Source organism: Arvicanthis niloticus, chromosome 18 (genome assembly GCF_011762505.2).
Source record: "Arvicanthis niloticus isolate mArvNil1 chromosome 18, mArvNil1.pat.X, whole genome shotgun sequence".
Classification (NCBI taxonomy): Eukaryota; Metazoa; Chordata; class Mammalia; order Rodentia; family Muridae; genus Arvicanthis; species Arvicanthis niloticus.
The window spans coordinates 5,663,394-5,684,197 of record NC_047675.1 but is presented as its reverse complement, the minus strand read 5'-3'; the positions used below and the strand labels follow the sequence as shown (position 1 = coordinate 5,684,197).

Here is a 20,804-nt window from a genome sequence, read left to right as displayed (position 1 = left end):
CAGCATTGCACCCCTCGGAGCTGGAGTTGCTGGCAGCTGTGAGGCACCTGACATAGGCGCTGGGAACTGAACTTGTGTCTTTTTAGCTCCTGAACCTGAGCTCTAATCCTTAGAGTTAATCACTGCACATAGCATATGGTTAGCTTGCAGCCCTCACACAATTTCACTGTATTCTACTGGAGGGAGGAGCCACTTCCTTCCTTTCTTTCTTTCTTTCTTTGTTTTTTTAATGAGACAGCAGTAAGAAGGGGGAGTCTGGAGTCCTTTAAGAATAATTTTTAGTTTTTAAAACCTTATTTTTCTTGTCTGAACCAGATTACCACCCAGGAAGAGTTGCCATGGTAGTTTAATGATATTTTTGGTAAAATATGATAATCATCATTGGTTTTGGAGATGTCCTGAGAGAAAGCATATGTCCAGGCACTTTTGAATTTCTTCTCTAATTACTTACTGAAATGCAGAATGCAATAAAACTGAAGAAAAGTCCCAGCTTCCTCGCCTGGTGTGGAGACAGATAAACAAGCTGTTTGGAGAGTCACAGTCTACAAGGCTTTGCTCAACCATGGCTTGCCTCAGTTTAACCCTTTCACTAACTCCTCCTCAAGTTTAACTATTATTTATTTACCTTAAATATGTGTTCTTGTTTTCTTATGAGAAAGCGAGGAGAAAGTTTTCAGAAATAGAGAAAGAAATTTAAAAACAAGTTTTGGCTTCCACCCAGCTTCATCAGTAAACTTTATAATGCTGAAGTTAAGTCTACTTTTACAAGGGATGAACTTTCCCAGAAAAACTATGAATAATCAACTGTTACCAGCCATAAAATGTTTTTCCTTGCAGCTGTGATGAGTTTCAAATGTTACTTTTACTTTATTTGGGGGGAGAACAGAAGAAAAAGGACGAGTCAATGCTGCCCTTTGTGAAGTTAATAGTCTTGTTTAAAGTACGAGACGATGACAGGGTCACGCTATAAACAAGCCCGGGTACAGATCCAACTTGTAGTCAGAAGATGTCTGGGGAAGGAGCCTATAAAAAGATAAAACCCTCTTAACGACTCTTCCAGAGCAGTGTGTAATTAGATACCTGGAACCGCAGCAAAGATCCATTAGGAAGGCAGCTTTCCTTTGTATGCCTCAAGCTGCAGACGTGATGCCAGCAGCTCCAGTTGTTGATCGGTACCCTCCCTGATAATCTCAGAGACAGACCGTAGGTCCAGAAGTGTAAGGTGGTTTTCTGAAGCGCACCCCTTTAGACTCGGACGTGTTCTCTCCTTGTTCTGCTTGTGGTCTCCCACTGCTGTATAAGAAGTGGTTGAGCTGCAGAGACAGGGTGCAGACACTGTGGCTCTGGCTAGGGCAGCTCAGGGTCTCCTTCTGGGCCTGTTCCCCACAGGACGAACTCAATCATCCTTTATCTTACTCTGCTGTCAGGATCAGGCAACTGGTTAGTTTTGCTAACCCCGTTTCTCTTTTGATAACCAGATGCCCTCAGCCTCAGTCCTTTAAAATAACCATTTTATCAGATCTCACTGTGTTATGGGTCGGGAATTTGGCCACTTCTGCACCCTGTCACTTCGGCTGCGTTCTCTAGTAGTTTGCAGCTGGCACTGAACTTCAGCTTACAGGTCCAGCCCCTTGGAAGGGTCAGCTGGAAGTCTCGGGGCCTCTCAGCCTGGCAGCCCTGTGGTGCCAGTCTACCAGAGGCCAGTCCTAGAGCAGGAGAGGCCGACGTCAGAACCAGCCACAGAAGTGCCCACGTTTGCATCTCCCATTCACCCAACTCACGTGGTTTCTTGGGAGAAGTCTCTCTGATAGGATTTACCCTCCAACCCTCTGGGTGGCAATGGGTTTGTCCATCCTATAAAGATATAAGTCAGGACTAACCATCACAAATAACCAGTTGCTTTTAATTAAAGACTTTTAGTTATGTGAAGTTGTTTGCTATGGTGCAAGCCTGTAAGTACATTTTTAAAATGTCTTCAAGGCTAGAGGCACTTCCTGCATGTATGTGGAGTTATTGCTATTGTTACTGTTAGTATTGCTATTACTGCTATTTGGTTTGGTTTGGTTTTTGGTTTTGGTTTTGGTTTGATACAAGGTCTTAAAAATATGTAGTCCAAGCTGTCTTGGAACTTTCTATATAGACCAGGCTGGCCATAAACTCACAGAGATTTGCCTACCTCTGCCTCCTGAGTGCTGGGATTAAAGGCACTCATCACTTTGTCCAGCTTGTGTGAATTGCCTCGGCCATGGTGTCTCTTCACTGCATTAAAACCCTAACTAAGACAATCCCATAGTGATAAATACTATAAGGAAAAAAATAAATATAACTGGAACAGAATATTCAGGAAGAGGACTCAGAAATTTTAAGTAGGTTCCATAAAAAGTCAACTAAGCTGGGGGTGGTAGTACATTATCTGTGATCTGGGCACCCAGAAAGATAATTAGGACTTCACAACTCCAAGGCCAGATTTGGCTGTGTTTGTTCTAGGCCAGCCTTAGATGCATGGTAAAACTTAAATTTCAATTTTAAAGAATATTTTTAAGATACAAGTGAGTGAAGACCCGGAAGCAAGTAAAGGCAGAGAGCAAGCCGATGTGGGGTCCCCAGTGGGCGTCTGGAAGGTGGGCAGTCCTAGGAGGCTTGCAGTAAAGGATGCCCAATCTAGTAGGTTTGTTCTCATTGCTGAGACAAGGAAGCCTGATTCAAGACAAGGTGGGCACAGACAACAGTTCGAAAACTATCAGCATAACTTAGGCAGTATGAGGATGGGTGAGAGGGGGAAGCAAGCACCCTGGGAGGAGGAAGTGAGCAGGGAGGGTGAGCACCCTGGAGGGGAGGGAGCACCCTGGGAGGGAGGGAGCATCCTTGGGGTGTGTTTTGTTGAGTGGTTTGGGACTTTTTGGTGTTTTGTTTTGTTTTGTTTTGTTTTGAGACAAACTCTCTATGTAGTACCGGCTGTCTTGAAACTTGATATGTAGACCAGGCTGACCTCAAACTCACAAAGATCCTCCTGCCTCTGCCTCTTGAGTGCTAGCATTAAAGGTGTGCACCACTATTCCAAACCAGGCCCCTTTAAAGGGAGGTGTTAGAAGGTTTACAAGAGGACTGAGAGTGTAGTGGAAGGAAGGGAAGCTAAGGCTTGGGGTCTCAGTGGCAAGGACAGGTCCAGGGCTGCTTTGGACTGTTTAGATGTTCCTTGGATGCCCAGTGGGACTCTCAAGTTGGCAACTACCTATTCAAGTCCAAAGTTTGAAGTGGGTTCCAAGCTACAACTATAAATTTGAGCATTATCAACACATAAGTAGTTTAAATGGCACTAAGTTCCAAGGCACCTGGAGAAACCCAGTTCTAAGTATGTAGGGTAGAATGGGTCCAGCTAAGGAGATGAGGAGTGACCAGGAGAATATGGGGCAGCCACATAATGGAACATTTTGAGAGGAAAAATCAGTTGGTGGAGATATGACTACTGAAGATGTCTTTCAGACACACACACACACATCAGCTAGACTAAAGGCTGCTCAATAGTAAGAAAAGCGTGTGTGTGTGTGTCTGTGTGTGTGTGTGTGTGTGTGTGTGTGTGTGTGTGTGTGTTAGAAAATAAACTTCCAAAAAAAAGCCTCAACGTTGCAACACTTAGGGTTTCCTAGTTTCACAACAACCCCGTGTCCATCACCACAGGGAATTGTTTATTACTGCTCCTCAGTCATTTCCTCATAACAGCTCACAAAGATGTTAGCGAGATCAACGTGATTACAAATGGAAAATATTCTGATTCTTTGTGAGACGAGTCAATAAAAGACTGGGCTGGTTATGAGTTATTTAGTGAACTACCTGTTAAAACCACTTCTATGTATAGAAGAAATCTATATCAGCGTGTGTACACGTGTGTGTGAGTGCGTGTGTGTATGTGTGCATGTGTGTTGCACTTGTGCATTCATATGTGTTTATGTGTGAGTGTGTGTGTGTATGTGTGCACATGTGTGTGCCAGTCAGATTTATTCATGATACCATATGAAATGAAGCTCATTTATAAACATATCCATCACATTGTCTTAAATCATCTGCTTCCCTAGGCACCAGCTAAGACACCTGGCTTCTTACTCTCTTGTGAGCGAAGGTGTTTTGTTTAGATCAACTGAGGTTAGAAAAGGGGAGAAGAAGTAGACGCATCTTAGCTGGAAGTCCTCAAACACAGACATCCAGTCTCCTCTTCAGCTTTTACTGAACACTGGGCTGACAGATCAATAAGCCACAAAGAAGAGAAAATAGAACTAGAAATCAAAATAAGTACCAGTCTTAATCTTACTGTAAAACACACACACACTCACACACACACACACACACACACACACACACACATAAATTTTAGGAGAGCATTTGTGCCATATAAAAGGGTTGTCATGATCTGTTGGTAGAGCTGTATTTTATTCCATTCTAAACAAACCTGGGTATTTTTCCAGACATTCTTATGCACGCAAATCATACTTACCCTAAAAAACATTTTGCAAACCAGTTCTCCATCAAATTGAGATGCATGTATGTCATGTGGTATCATTATGCATATATATATATATATATATATATATATATATATATATATATATATATACCATAGAAGTTTATAGGGTTCAATCTATAAGCAAATCTGGTAAAGATCAAGGCATTGTCATTCTTAGAAGCTGTGTTTCACAGCTACATGCTGTGAGACATGCCAAAATGCTGAGCTAAATATAAATGCCAACAAGCTCGTTTTGGTGAATTTGGGTGACTTGTACATAGCCCTGGCTTATTAATTAATCTTCAACAGTCAAATGGACATCCTGTAAACTCAAGCGCACCTGTATCCAATGCTTTGGTCTGTTTACAGCCTCTTTCTGTCTGGCACTATTTAATGAAAGCTATAAAAAGAAAATGTTTCCTTTCCATTACAACAGGAAGAAAAATTTCAAAAATTAAGCCACAAAAACATGCCATTAAAAAAAAATGAAAAAGACCATGGCGTGTCCCAGGTCTTTCTTTATTGTAAGTTTGAAAGCAGCTAGCATCCGACCAGCACATCAAATCAAAGGCATAGACTTTCTTTGGACACTTAAGGGTGATCGCTATCATAAGAACATTACATAGCCAGGCACAGTGGTACACAATTACAGTACCAGCACTTGGCAAGCAGAGCAAGAGGATCGTGTTCTCAAGGTCAATCGAGGAGGCATTGAGAGTTCTAGGCTATCCTGGGCTACACTGTCTCAATTCATACTAAAGCATCATTTCTTAATGCCAGAGGGTTATTTATATTCTATTTATTATTCACTTATACTTGTATCCTAACATCTCTGTGAACTGTTCTTCTGTGTTGGATTATTGATCTGAAGGTTGAGAAGGAAGAGATTTGTAACTCATATTCTCTGACACAGGTCTACAATGGGAATTAGTTTCCAACCCTTCGGTGCTTTCCAAATGCTTGTGTGTTGAACCTGCTGCCTGGGGAAGCCCAGTCTGATGGTGTCTTGTAAAGGGAGGGAGAAAACAATGGACTATGTGTGGTCATGAATCACTCAAGGATCACATGCTTCATCGATAATGTTTCAAGTTTTGTTAATGGATAAAGAGAACCTGGAGCTGGCCAGTAGTGGTGCATACCTTTAATACCTTTCATTCCAGCACTCAAGAGGCAGAGGCAGGGGGATCTCTCTGAGTTTGAGGACATCCTAGGCTACATAAAGAGATCATGTCCCCAGAATCAAGTATATAGAGATATAGATAGATGATGATAGATAGACAGACAGACAGACAGACACATACACACACTCTACTATGAACATCCAAGCAGCCCTCACTACCCTGCCGCCTCCTTACACACAAAGAAATACACACACACACACACACACACACACACACACACACACATACACACTACTATGAACATCCTAGCAGCCCTCACTACTCTGCCCATCTCCTCCCCCCACCTTAAAGCACAGAGGCACACACCACTTTCTAGATGCATTAAGATTTTCTCTTTTAGCCGGGCGGTGGTGGCGCACGCCTTTAATCCCAGCACTTGAGAGGCAGAGGCAGGCGGATTTCTGAGTTCGAGGCCAGCCTGGTCTACAGAGTGAGTTCCAGGACAGCCAGGACTACACAGAGAAACCCTGTCTCGAAAAAAACAAAAAACAAAAAAAAAAAAAAAGATTTTCTCTTTTTTGCCATTATTTATTTACTTACTTGCTTACTGACAATTTCATACACATATACAATGCATATGAAAATATTCAATACCCCCATTACCCTCCCTTGTCCTCTCCCCCTCTCCCTGAACCCCTTCTTCCTGATCTGTCCTGTTTCTCACCTGCCCCTCAGTTCAATTAATGTTGTTTATGAGCTTGGGCAGATGGTTGGGCAGATGGACAACTCACCAGTGACCACAGTGAAGAAATGACACTGCCTCCCTCTGTCACCACTAACTGCCAATAACAGCTACTCAGGAAGGGGTGGAGCCTCGTGGGTACCACCCCTTAATGAACTGGTTGAAGGCCCAGTCCTGCGAAGTCCTTAAACAGGCCTCCATAGCTGCCACATGTTCATGGTTGCCACATCCACATCATACCTGGATGAGTGTTTTATGGCACTCATGAAGTTTAGTTCTTTATAGATTTTAGAGTCTGGCCTGGCAGGTCGTTTCCAAAAGGGTAATAAGCTGGTTTGCTTTGTTTTGCTTTATTTCCCATCAAGGCTCACAGAAAATTCCTCAAAAGCCAATGGTTGCACTTCTGCCCAGGGAGGCACTTTCATAGCAACAGCGTGATTGATAGCCCTTCTTTCCGATTCCTCCCTCCCTCGCTCCTGTTCAGGTACAGAGCAGTGGCTTCCTGGAGTCGTGTTCAAGGGATTGGGATCCCCTTGATTACCGCCATTGAAATTGTCTCCATCTGGATCCTCTCCTTTATCTTGGCCATCCCAGAAGCAATCGGCTTCGTCATGGTACCCTTCGAATACAAGGGCGAGATGCATAGGACCTGCATGCTCAACGCCACGTCCAAGTTCATGGAGGTATCAATCATGTACACAATTCACTAACCATATCAAGTTCAACATTTTGATCTAAAAATGGGCTGAAGCTCAAAATGAGTTAGTTGGGGAGGGGGTTACTGTGTCCTTTGCTGTCTTGAGGCCTGCTGCTATCTCCACAGGCCACTGCACCAACTGCCTGCAAGGCCATCCTCACCAGGGTGCAGCTTCTTGAATAGAGCTACTCTGTTATCGTACAGAACGACTATAGACAAAATTGGTTTTCTGCATCACAGTTACGAGGCAGCTTACTGAGACTGCCTCTGCATGTGCAAATGTAATTTGCTTTTATGATTAAGAGATACACACTAAACAGTCCATCTACATAGATGTTACTTGAGCAAGTACAGCTGGCTAGTTATACTTTGAACACAAGTCTTATTTGCCCTAAAATTATTTCACAGAGCATTTCTCTAGCAAAGCAGGTAGAATGCATGCCCTGTGCAGAGTGTACATACATGAAACTAGGGGTTCTGATCTAGAAGCAAATTTGGTAAAGAATTGGACATCCAGATTCCTAGGAGCTGGGCTTGCTCACTGTGCATATGCAGCGGTCTTTGTGGGGCTGATAGGAAGGTGGACGGACTCAAAGGCTGCTACCCAGGAGCACATCAACACTGCGGCCCTGAACACTAAATAGACAAACAAACAAATAAATAGAACTCTAGGAAACTGGAAAGCTGGCAACTTCAAAATTAAAGTCACTCTCTTACTGCCTTTTAAGTAGGTCAGGTTCCACAATGAAAAACCAGACAGAAGGATGACTTAGCCCATGCTTAGGGGATGGAATTGGGAAGGGCAGACAAGAATTCTAGGCTTTGCAGAGAAAAAAGCATTAGAGGAGACACGGTCCTATAAGAAGGCATTTACTGATCCCTGGAAATAGACAAAAATCAGACCGGTGATGTCACAACGCCTGAGGTTCCTGTGTAAGGGTTTGAGGAGAGGGAGGCCAGGTGCTGGAAGGTTGGCCTCTGGTGGCAATCGAAGGTATGAGTCAAACTGGTGAGATTTCAGGTTCATTCCAGGTCTAGAATACACGTCTTTTCTAACATAACTTTCTATCTTCTTTCACACTCCTTCATCTTTGCTCTCCTCTAGCCTGTCCCAAGAACCTTTTCAATCACTAGATGATGACATCAGTTCAAAAAACGACACTGTGTAACCCCTTTCGCAGTAGGCCTCTCTCAGAGAGGAGGGGGCAGGGTACTTCATCCTGGCCTGGCCTGGGTTGCCTTCCAGACCCCAGGCAGCGTCTGGTAGACCATATCCATTCCGCCTGCAATTCTGTGGGAAGAGGCTACAAACACTGGGTGGGTGAGGAAGTAAAGGGGGTGGAGAGAGCCTCAAAGGATGTTTGTACTATACTTCCAAACAAGGACAGATGCCAGATGCTTTTTACGGTCCAGTCAGAGATAGTTCTGCAGTGGGGTGGACTAGGAAAGATCTGTTAACAAATAGGAAGAAACTAATTCCTTTGGGAGTTTGTACTTAATCCAGGAAAATGTGTTTGTTTTCACTAAATTCCCTCTGAAGTATATTGTTTCCTCTGACTTTAAATATAGATAATAATCCACTATATTGTTTAAGGGTATCATGGCTTTTCTGGAGAGAAAAACATACGTGGACAATCTTAAAACATTAATGTTAAACATCTTGGTAGATTTTTTGAGCCCTTATATTATTTAATTAGAACTATATAATATGTAATTTGTTGATAAATACATGTTTACCAGAATTTTATTTTCAGTATTTTGATAGCTCCATTTCAGTGTAATTGGTCTCCATTGTGGCCATATATATTTAAATTTGTGCTTATTAAAATATAATGTTGAGGTCTTAAAAGTTCAGTTGATAAAGTAATAAAGTGATAACGTTCAGTCCCCAGAATCCATGTAAGAGGCTGGTCACAGTGGCACAGGCTTGTAAAAACCAGTGCTGGAGAGGACGAGGACTGGCAAAGCCACAGGCTTTAACAGGATCACCTAGCCAAATTGGCCAGCTCTAGGTCCCCATGTGAGACTCTGTCTCAAAAAAAGAAGGTAAATGGCTCCTAAAGAATGACACCTAAGGTTGTTCTGCCCTACACATGGTCACACATGAACATATACATGCACACACACATGCACACATATACATGGACATGCATGAACACATACACAGGAACACATACATACACACATGCACATGCATAAACACACAAAATACTGCTCTCAGAAGGAATTCTCACTCTCACCAGATTTCCAAGGGGGTCTGTGATAGTTACAGAGCCTTGCCCAAACTTTCGTCTTCTGGAACCGTTTTCAGATTACTTAAACAGCCATAAAGGGCTCCTGACCATACAGAAGCTGTCAGTATTCAGGGAACCAGGGAGGTCATATCTGTGGGAACTGGTCGAACTATCACAAGAAGCTATGTTATCCCCCATAAATAATCTGGAGAAAGAGTGTAAGGAAGTAAGAAGCATGTCTTCCCAAGTTTGAGGTAAAGTTATTGGAATAAAGAGTTGAGTATGGTTCTCCAACTTTGATTTTTATTCTCCATTAAAAAGACAGGAAACTGGACATTCTGGATTTGTATAAATCCTTGCCCACAGAGAGAGTGTGTGAAGTCAGCCTTTAGCTAGAATGTACCCCTTCAGTAGTTTCCAGGTGGCAAATATTAACGGGGGGGGGGAGTTATTGATGGCTAGCTGACTCTGGGGTCACATAGCAGACATTCCAGGCAAAGGACTAACTTCCACTAACTGCAGCTACACAGATAAGCCATTCATTGATAGCTTTCACTGTTTCTAAATGAGATGCACACAGTAAGTACACTTTAAACACAACAATCAGAAAGTCAGCTGAGCTTATCAAAACTCCGAGGCTCATCAATAAACAGGGATGGAAATGTTCCCAATCCCATTGTATGAACATTAAGAGGAGGTTTTTTCTACTGATCCATTCATTGTGCAGCAGAAATTGGTGCTGGCTTCCTAGAAACATCCTCGTAGGGATACTGAGGCCATTTTCATGTGCATTTTCTCATGTCACAGCTCGGCAGCACATCACTTGCCTAGTGTGTGTGAAGCCCTAGCTAGGTAGGATTCAGTGATCAGATGAAAAACTACTGAGCACTACCGCAGGGTCTTCACTGCTGTCGAAGCGGGGAGGGGGATATATAGACTGTACAGAGACTGCGGGGTGAGCAGGGTGCATCTCGGTTTGCTTGCATTCCAACATCCCATCTTCCCTCTTTCTCCCTGGACAGTTTTACCAAGATGTGAAGGACTGGTGGCTCTTTGGGTTCTACTTCTGCATGCCCTTGGTGTGCACAGCGATCTTCTACACCCTCATGACCTGTGAGATGCTCAACAGGAGGAATGGCAGCTTGCGCATTGCCCTCAGCGAACACCTCAAGCAGGTAAATCCCAGTTCACAAGAAGGTGGCCAAGGCCTTTTTGAATCAGCAAGCCATGGAGGTATTGATCATTTACTTGCACAATTCACTAACCAGATACAGTTGCCTACAGTATGCAGTTCCATTAATATGTTGTGCAGATGTGTATTCTAAGAGCAACAAGCTAGGCCACACAGCCTACTGCGAGATAGATAGTACCATCCAGCAATGTGAATGAGTATTCTCTATGGTGTTTGCGCAGTGTTGAAGTCGCCAAGCTACACGTTTCTCAGACCTCTCTGTCATTGAACTACACACGACCATATTGTATGTAATGGACTTAGCCTGATTTTCTAAAAATAAAAATGTTCTCTTGGAACTGTTTCTTTATATAGCCTTAGGAATTCCTTTGGGGAAGTGGGCTCCTGCCTGTGAACCAGATGGCCCGGGAAGGCCCGGCTTAAAGATAGTTAACTCTTGGTTATTTTTTCAAGAGTGTATTGAACATGTGTGTGTGGATGCATTGAAAGGGGCCTGGGACTGTGCCAGGGCAAAAAAGATGCATGTGGCCATCTTCCTTTGTGGGGTCTGAAGTCTAGGCATAGACTAAAATACAAATACAAGAAAGTAGATAATAAGAGTGATGAGTGCAGCCCAGGAAGCCACACAGCACACAGGCATGCAGCACAGAGCCAGGGCACACAGCCGGGGCACACAGCCGGGGCACACATGAAATGGAACTGAGGAGAGACTGTCACAGATGGGGTGGAGAGGATGTGTGTTATTTGGTGGGAAAGCAGAGGGCAAAAGCTGATTCCGTTGGAGGGGAAAAATCCCTGGGTAAACATGGAATGGACACCAAGCAGGCGGAGAAGGAAAATAGACACAAATTTGCTCCAAGCATCACCTCAAATAAGACTTGCAATAGGAAAAATTTAACTGAAAACAGCCAAACGGGGTAAAATCTCCAAGGCCCAAAACTTTAGGAGGAATTTAAACACACCAGTTCCTACTGGTGTGTAGAGCGGCTAGAGCAGTTATGTGTACTTCAGGGTTTTAGAAGGCAAAACCTCACTCTTCCACTTCCTAGTCTGTGACCTTGGGCACAGTCCCTCATGTCTCTAAGCTTCCAGTTTCTCTTTCTCTCTCTCTCTCTCTCTCTCTCTCTCTCTCTCTCTCTCTCTCTCTCTGTGTGTGTGTGTGTGTATTGTATATATGTATAATATATTGCCAACAGCATTTAGGGTACCTAATAGTGTCCAGTTCCTAGTAGACACTCAGCAAACAACTAGTTTATGATAACACATAGAATTAAAGTAAGAGTGTATGTAAGTTCTTGGTAGCAATGGGAAAGTATACACAAACATTCACTCACACCCACATCATGAGCAGTTCATGGAGTGCCTACAGCCAGCCTGTGTAATTATCACACACAGGCACACACTAGCACGACTCAACTGCTGTGCTGACTTCCTCAGCCCCTCACCTGCAAACTGGCCACAATAAGACATGAATCAGTGTCATTACGAGACTCTGAAGAAGTGATGTGTGTGTGTGTGCCCTGTAAGTTCTAATGTGTCACACAAATGGTAACAATTACCTCTGACTGACAGTCGTGTTTACTTTGAGACGCTCTAGCCTGGCTTTGTTCGGACATGAATGCTGCAGGTACTTCAGGTGCAAAATTAACCCTTGAAGGCCAGGCGCAGGAGGATCGCTATGAGTTTGGGGCCAGCCTGGTCTACATAGTGAGCACCAGACCAGCCAATGATAAATAGTGAAACCATGTCTCAAAAACAAAAAACAGAAAAACAAAATAAAAACAGACAAACAAAAAAGAACAGCTTTGCAAAGCCCCCAGTCCTACAGATTGGACCACTTTACGTCTCTCCTCCAGACATATGTCCGGGACCGTATCCCAGCTGGTCTTAGATTAAGGGCTCCAGGTCTTTGGGCTTCTGCAGCAGTTTGGGATAGCAGACTCTCTGGGAAGGGATCAGCTGGAAGGGTTTATTGTAGGCTTCCTGAACTCAATGTTAGATGCCTTGGATTGAGGCAATGTTATTTTCCAGAATTCTTCCTCCAGCCTGTTTCCAGTCGGTTTTGACATTGGTTGACCCCCATTAATAGACAGGTTGCATTTTATGTTCCTAAATGTGAGTGGGGTGATATACCTCAGCAGTCTGAACCCAAATGAAGGGGTAATTCCTAACCTCTGGCTGTTCGGACCACGAGCAGACTCGGAGGCTGGTGGTGAGTCCTCAGTTGGAGTCAGCCGTTCGTCAACATGTCAAGTGCCTCTAACCACCACTGCTGAAACCCCGCCCCATCCTTCTGCTTGCAAGCAGCAGGTCTTTGAAAACTACACATCACTAAAAAGGAATTTAAAAATTGGACGCAAATCTCAATCCAGGCATAGTGGTATATGCCCATAATCTAAACACAAGAGAGACTGAGACAAAGGCATCACTTAGGCACAGGAACTCAAGACCAGCCTGGGCAACAAAGCAAGACCCTGGCTCCAATGAAATAAGTAAATAGTAAATTAAAGCAAAACATTTTCAACAACAGCTTCAAAATCAGAAATGAGTGAGACGGGGTGCTTTTTCTATGCACTTGTTGACTTTCTTGCTATGTCTGGTCTCCTTGGGTGTCATGCCATTACGTAGACAAGTTACTTAACACTTAGCACTTAACTAATCCCTAAATAGTCATCCTCTAGCCATCTGCGCTCCTTGAAAACACACATGCCCTCATGCTTAGACTCACAAACACACATGCCCACATGCTTAGACTCACAAACACACATGCCCACATGCTTAGACTCACAAACACACATGTCCCCATGCTTAGACTCACAAACACACATGTCCCCATGCTTAGACTCACAAACACACATGCCCACATGCTTAGACTCACAAATACACATGCCCACATGCTTAGACTCACAAACACACATGCCCATATGCTTAGACACACAAGTCCTCACAGTGTTGACTCTGGCCAGTTCCTGCTTTCCTCCTGACATAGGCTTCTACTGTTGTCGTCAGGATGGTGCAAAACTGGCAACTGCCCAAAAGCATGGTTAATGACTCCTCCATGAGACAGCTGCACTCTGGGTCTTCAAAAGTGACGTCATATAAAGGCTACTCTCCAGGCTCCATGGAATCTTCTCCCTCCTGGTGTGTTGCTATCCCTGCATACGATAGCACTGACCTTTATTCTTGTTTTCCCACACTTGCCCCTAGCGTCGAGAAGTGGCAAAGACTGTCTTCTGCTTGGTTGTCATCTTTGCCCTGTGCTGGTTCCCTCTTCACTTAAGCCGTATTTTGAAGAAAACCGTGTATGATGAGATGGATAAGAACCGGTGCGAACTGCTCAGGTATGATTCGCGGTGCCTGTTTTGTTAAGAAGCTAGAGTTTCGCTACTTTTTACATTCATAAATCTGAAAATTAACATTGTAAACTTTATGCCTAAGCATGGGGACATGTGTGTTTGTGAGTCTAAGCATGGAGACATGTGTGTTTGTGAGTCTAAGCATGGAGACATGTGTGTTTGTGAGTCTAAGCATGGAGACATGTGTGTTTGTGGGTCTAAGCATGTTAATTGTAAACTTTCTAGCTGGTACAGCCTATCACTGATCCCGAAGTTTGTATGAATCCTGTCTACAGTCTTGCTACTTCCTCTCTGACACAGTGCACAAAGGCTTCCGCTAATCCTACAGTGCTTTTTATAAAATCCTAACTGCTACCCATAAGACACTGCTTCTGGGCAGGAGAGACGCTGATCTGGTGGTAAATGGCACTCGGCAGATTCTAAAGCAATGTGTTCCAACGACAGGCTTTTCTTTTGTTCCAGCTTTTTGCTGCTCATGGATTACATCGGCATTAACCTGGCAACCATGAATTCGTGCATAAACCCAATAGCTCTATATTTTGTGAGCAAGAAATTCAAAAATTGTTTTCAGGTAAGACTGTTTTGCAATATCTCTCTCTCTTTTTCTTCTCTCTCTCTCTCTCTCTCTCTCTCTCTCTCTCTCTCTCTCTCTCTCTCCTTCTCTCCCCTCCCCCCTTTCTGACAGACAAATCAGGGTACTCCATAGCAAACAGTCATAGCCAATTCCAAATTTACTACTGCTTTGATCAGTCGCCCTCCTCTTCATTCAAGAAGTGAAAATCACTTTTTGTTACCTAGGAAGAAGGTCAGACTGTCATCAGGGCAGAAGAGCAGTACATATTGAGATGACACTCTCAGAGGTTAATGCTAAAAGGACTGACTTAACTGAATCCAATTTACTGTCTCTCTTCAAATGGGAGGTTCAAATATAAGCACCACATATCCTAAGTACGGAAAGCTAACTCATGCCTTTCGTTGTCTTAGACTTTACTCAGTCTCAGGCAGAAGTCGGCTCTGGGGCTGAGAAAGCTCTCACTAATAGCAATTAAACAGTACAGAGTTGGAGAGGTGGCCCGGCAGTTAAGGACATTTGCTGCTCTTGCAGAGGACCTGGGTTCCATTCCCGGCATTCACATGGTGACTTAGGACCATCTGTAACCACAGTTCCAGAGGATTCGATGCCCTCTCCTGGCTTACTTAGACCCCAGGCACACTCCTGGTGCACAGGCGGGCAAACACTCATACACATAAAATAAAATCTTAAAAAAATAACAAATAATAGCCTTTCCTAGGAAAGTAAATAGTTATTACTCTGGGCATCTGTACTATTGTGGTTTCACTTGCAGTCGGCTTTCTTGTTTCAGAGCTCCTTCTAGACACAACAGTGTCTGTAGGAACTCCCTTGGCTTCTCACTTCTAGTTCTGGAATGATTTTAGCACAGCCCTAATGTTTACTGTGTTGTGTTATCTTGGATGATCTAAGCAGAGACAGACATATTACCTAGAAGACGGTACAAACAGGTGAGAGTTGATAAGAGTTTCAGCTGCCATGGCCTTGAGGTCTCCTTGGAAAGGTTATAAACCACAAAGCGCTGGGACTAAAATGCGTTCACTCACACCCAGGTCCTAACTAGTATATTTCATATGCTGCACTTGATATCACTTGCTGATTACTTTATATATTAATTAGAGGGTACGGGAATATTCCGGTTAATAATCCTCAGAAATTAAACCCTCACCCTAGGGAATGGCCAAGGGAAAGGACCGGGTCTTGAGAGCCCTTGCTTCTAATTCACATTCTGGTCTTCCTCACTGTGGTCTTTCATAACGAGGTGTCAACAGCACCCACATCTGAGGCTGTAGTGAGGGTCAGCTGAAGTAGTGACAGATGCCAAGCACCTCATAAGCAATTCACTGATGAAGAAGCAGGTCCCCCAGGCCCTCTCCCTGCTGTATCTGCCTCGTTTGCTGGGAAAGCCCCCCTTCCAACCAGCACCGCTGCCCCTCCTCTTAAATATGAAGAACACAACCAAAACGAAAAGCAAGAGACCTTTGCTTCTAATCTCTGCCTGGCAGCCACAAGCTCTGGCTGTCCTCTGGCTGTCCTCAGTTGTCCATGCTCACCCCTCACTGGAGGCCCATGCTTTCATGTGTGACTCAGAATGGATTGGCAAGCTGACTGGGTCATTTACATTCTCTCTCTCTTTCTCTTTCTCTCTCTTTCCCACCCACAGTCATGCCTCTGTTGCTGTTGTCACCAGTCCAAAAGCCTCATGACCTCGGTCCCCATGAATGGAACAAGTATCCAGTGGAAGAACCAGGAGCAGAACAACCACAACACAGAAAGGAGCAGTCACAAGGACAGCATGAACTAACCCTCGGCAGAAACAGAGCCGTGAGCCTTCAAGTCCTAGGATGGAAACCGGAAACCGTCACGCAGCAGCTGCGCTCCGGAAACCTCCCAAAGCCTCTCCCCTGCTCCTGTTCTAAGTCCAGCCTAAGAAAAGAAAGTCTCCTGCCATCCCAACAGCACGTGGTGGACCGGTCCCAGCCACAGCAATGGGTCTTTCCTGAGTACTGTATATGATTTGCATACTGCGTATGTCATTTCCAACACTTGAAAATTAGGAGAGCTGAGGGAAAGAGGAGATCGTTCAAGGAAACCACATATCTGCCATCTTTGCATGAACAGAACAGAGTTTGCAAGTTCGCGACCAGCTTCCATGCAGTTCTATGGAACAGCCAGTGGGAACTGTCCATCCTAAGGTTCCAGAGCAGTGGTTCTCAACGTTCCCAATGCAACCCCTTAATACAGTTCGTTTTCCAGTGACCCTCAACCATAGAATTGTTTTTGTTGCTACTTCATAACTATACTTTTGCTACTGTTATGAATTGTTATATTTATCTGATATTTCTGATGGTCTCAGTCTGCCCCTGTGAAAGGGCCATTCAACTCCCAAAAGAATTGCAACAAGTTGAGAACCACTGCTCTTGAAATTATGTTTAGTTTGATGGCCCGTGTCTATATCGTCGAATTGGAGAGGTGAGGGAAGATGACCAGGTGTTCAAGGTTGGCCTTTTCAGAAAAGCTGGGGCTACATAAGATTCTCAAAAAACACAGACAAAAAGTGTTTAAAATTTATGACAAGATTCATTATTTTTTGTATAGCCAAACACATTGTGAGGTTAACGTACTCCTTTGGAACTGTCAGTGTTGGTATTTTGTAACTGCATGGTACCCTAGAAACGGTCGTTTCACCTCCTTTACATGTACTTTGAAAAAGAGGAGGAGGAGGAAGGGGAACATCTGATGAGGAATTAGGTTATGTTTCTACGGCACTGTTTTGTTTGGAAAACATGATTTCCAAAGCTACCACAGACACAGACCAGTTACCACCAAAGCCGTGTAATAGCTGCTTAGCCAAAGAATCTTTAGGAACCTGTATTTTCTTTTTATGTTGTTGTTTGATTGGCTTTTTGCTTGTTTGGTTGATTTTGTTTTTCAAGACAGGGTTTTTCTATGTAGCCCTGGCTGTCCTGGAACTTGTTTTGTAGATTAGGATGGCCTTGAATTCACAGAGATCCTCCTGCTTCTGCCTCCCAAGTGCTGAGATTAAGGACATGTGCCGTCACATCTGGCTTGAGCATATTTTTATATTAAATTAAAAATCATAATAATTGGGAGCTGGCACATGGTACATGCTTCCTACTCTTAACATCTGGAAGCTGAGGCAGGGGTTGTGACTGGGAGACTGCCTGCACTAAGGTACTCTCTTCCAAATAAGAATAATTAATAATAACACTTAGGTTAAATGGTTCTATTTTTCATAAGCCCAGTCTTTTTTAATGTAGTTTTTAATGTGAGACCATGTTCTGCAGCTTAAATATGTCACTGAAGTGTGCCTGAGACTCCGAGCCCTGCATCTGATGCCTGCCTAGGAAAAACGCTGGATGGTTTTGGAGGGCCTGGACATTTTCTACAAGGTCTACAATATAGCACATATAATGCATGTTTCCTTTTACGCTCTCAGTTTCTCCTACAGTGATGACTGGCTACAAGGCTTTCCTGCTCATTCCTTTTTCCAGACAGGAAACAATTTCAAAGTGGCCAAATGAGCTGATTGTGTCAAGCGAAATGTAGTTACGCCTGCCATGAACCTTTCACTCTTAGCTCCCTTCTAATTTCGAGACAAACTCAAATCTTCATCCTTTCCCAAATCCTCGGTGGTCACTATTTCAAAGGGCCCACAGATGTTTACAGACTGTGAGAAAGACAAATATCTTTTATTTTGTGTGTATATAAATATATAAATAATTGTGCATTTCTTTTAGTCAAATTTTCTGTGGTTGTCTCTATGGAGTGTGTGTGTGTGTGTGTGTGTGTGTGTGTGTGTGTGTGTGTGAGTGATGGTATGTATAGATTTGGTGTGATCTTAAAATGCCCTGTGTTTGTGCCAAACCACCTACTGGGTGTGGACTCTAGGGGATGGCTCATTATCCAGCCCACTTTGGTCAGTTCTTACACTTGAGAATCTCAAGTTCTCAAGTTGGTTACCATTACAAATTCTGGGAGGTGCCATGCAAGGGAAAGTGGTTACTGGAAGGATTTGTTAGGTTGGATGATTTGACCAAGCAGGAATCTCTGTCGTAGCTTTGTCCCTGTTGGAGCAGGATTCCCTGTCATAGCTTTGTCCCTGCTGGAGCCAAGAGTCCTATACTTGGAAGTATTACACTTTTCTCTTTATTCCCATGGGTGTTCTTTTGTTTGTTTGCATTTGTGTTTTTTTACTGTTTGCTGTGGGGATTAATCCCAGGACCTCTGATATGCTAGGCAAGTGCTCTCCTATGGAGCCAGGACCCCAGGACAGTATTATTTTTTTCTAATCCCCAGCTATAGATACAACCGACAAATCACCTGGAGTTTCTGTCACATTATTGGTGGAAAACTACCTATTTTAATTTTTGCATAATATTTTATTACAGTTAAAAATTAATCAAGTATCAAAATCAAAATTTAAAAAATGCATCAAATTCCAGTTGCTTGAGTTTTGGGGCTGAGAAATACTGCCCCCTGTGTGTTAAGTAGTCAAGTGCACACCTATACATGCCTAGGGTAAGACATAAATGCAGTTTTGTTTATTAGACCATTATCTTTTAAAAGATGCTTTGATTTTTACGTATAAAATGTATTTTTTTATTCAGAACATCATAGCTCTGAATACACAGGCTTCAGTGTGCATTTTGTTTATGGACTGGTAATGATTTACTTATTTATACAAACAGTTCTAATGTCTACCTTCACCACATTTCCAAGAAGTAACTGTAGAAATTACCCAGAAGCTAAGGGCCTGTGCTGGCAGCTGAGGCCTCTGCTGGCCGTGGCCCGTCAGACATCAAATAAAAGTACAGAAGCTTTGCAAGTGTCTCTTCTTTTTTCTTTTCTTTTTTGTTTGTTGTTTTGTTGTTTTGTTTTGTTTTGTTTTGTTTTGTTTTGTTTTGTTTTGTTTTGTTTTTCAAGACAGGGTTTCTCTATGTAGCCCTGGCTGTCCTAGAACTCACTCTATAGACCAGGCTGGCCTCAGATCCACCTGCCTCAGCCTCTCAAATGCTGAGATTAAAAACATGTGCCACCATCATCTAACCGGTCTCCTCATTAAATACATCTTTGTAGAGAATGTCTGCTGTATGATACCTTGCAGATTTCTCCTTAATAACTGCCAGGCAAGCAATTTTCCTTACTCAGACGTATTTCATGGTAGAGTCTAGTCCACCACCCTCCTTTGTTTACTAAACAAGTCTCTCATCCATCCTTTCTGGTAAAATTCTGCAGCTAGATCCTGGATATACAGCGGTGAACAAAAGAGACAAAGTCCCAGATCTGATGGAGCCTGATTCCAGAAGAATTGGGAGCCAATAATACACTGTGTGGCTACCCAGATGAAGACACACATCCATGGCCTCTGTCTACTTGACATCTCCACTTAGATGGCTAATAGACCATAATATACACAGGATGAACCTGATAATCCCGACCTGTGCTGCCATAATATCCTTCTATTCAGTTAAATGTAACCCTATCTTTCAGCTATTCGAGGCAAACACTTGAAAGTCATTTCTCACTCTTTTCTGTTACACTTTACACCAACATCCCAATAATGTGATTACTGAGAGTGTCATCTGCCCTCTCAGAAAATCGTGCAGAAGGCTGTGGCACCTTTCTACCCACCTATGCCTCTTGTCTCTGTGCTATCATCTCTGGTTGGTATACCTGTAGTAGGTTACCATTCTGACAACTTGTTTCCTGCCTTGCACACAACTACACTCATGGGAAACTGTACTTCACCTACACTGATTGGGTAAAGCCATGACAGCTTGCTGGTGAGTGTGGGGGAGGGTTCTAAGAAAGCACTAGGTAACAAAGAGCCCTGTCCTACTGAGTACAGGCTGAACTCTTATGTGCCTGGAGCTGGCACCCCTGGTTTTGAAACGATGAAGTAAATCAACCTTATCATGACATTATGTCATGATGGGAAGCAGTGTTTGGGTCCCCAGTTGTGGGTCTCTTAATGCTTCCCAGGGTTTGTGGGAACAAAGCAGTTCATTTACCTTTTGACCTATTCTGGTTAGAATCAGTTTTCCACCTAAATTATCTTGATTCATCTTTTTCTGTTGCTGGGTTTTTATTTGTTTGTTTTAGAGCAGTTTAAAGGACACAGGAAAAGCAATCCAAAATTGTATTAGTTCTTCATGCCCTCTTTCCTCCCCTCTCCACTCAGTTTCCCTATCATTTGCATTTACATTACATCCGTTATATCATTTTGGCATCAGTGCAGTACACTGGGTGCAGGGAATGGACCAGTGCTGGTGTAGTTGGTTACTGAAGTCCACAGTTTGCATTGGGGGCTGTACTCTACACCTTGTGGGTTTTCCCAGGCATACGAAGCCACACATCTTCCAACACAGT

General features: G+C 43.4%; 1 protein-coding gene across 1 annotated transcript in view; it reads left to right on the top strand.

Annotated features, from left to right (window-relative positions):
* Nucleotides 1-18,177, top strand: part of Ednra (endothelin receptor type A) — a 59,866-nt gene extending 41,689 nt beyond the window's left edge. Inside the window, exons 4-8 of the mRNA XM_034523019.2 lie at nucleotides 6,846-7,044; nucleotides 10,315-10,467; nucleotides 13,692-13,825; nucleotides 14,303-14,411; nucleotides 16,075-18,177. Of these exons, the coding sequence (XP_034378910.1) occupies nucleotides 6,846-7,044; nucleotides 10,315-10,467; nucleotides 13,692-13,825; nucleotides 14,303-14,411; nucleotides 16,075-16,215 (736 nt within the window). The 3' untranslated portion in view covers nucleotides 16,216-18,177. The remainder of the gene's footprint in view (nucleotides 1-6,845; nucleotides 7,045-10,314; nucleotides 10,468-13,691; nucleotides 13,826-14,302; nucleotides 14,412-16,074) is intronic.
* The last annotated feature ends 2,627 nt before the right edge of the window (nucleotides 18,178-20,804 follow it).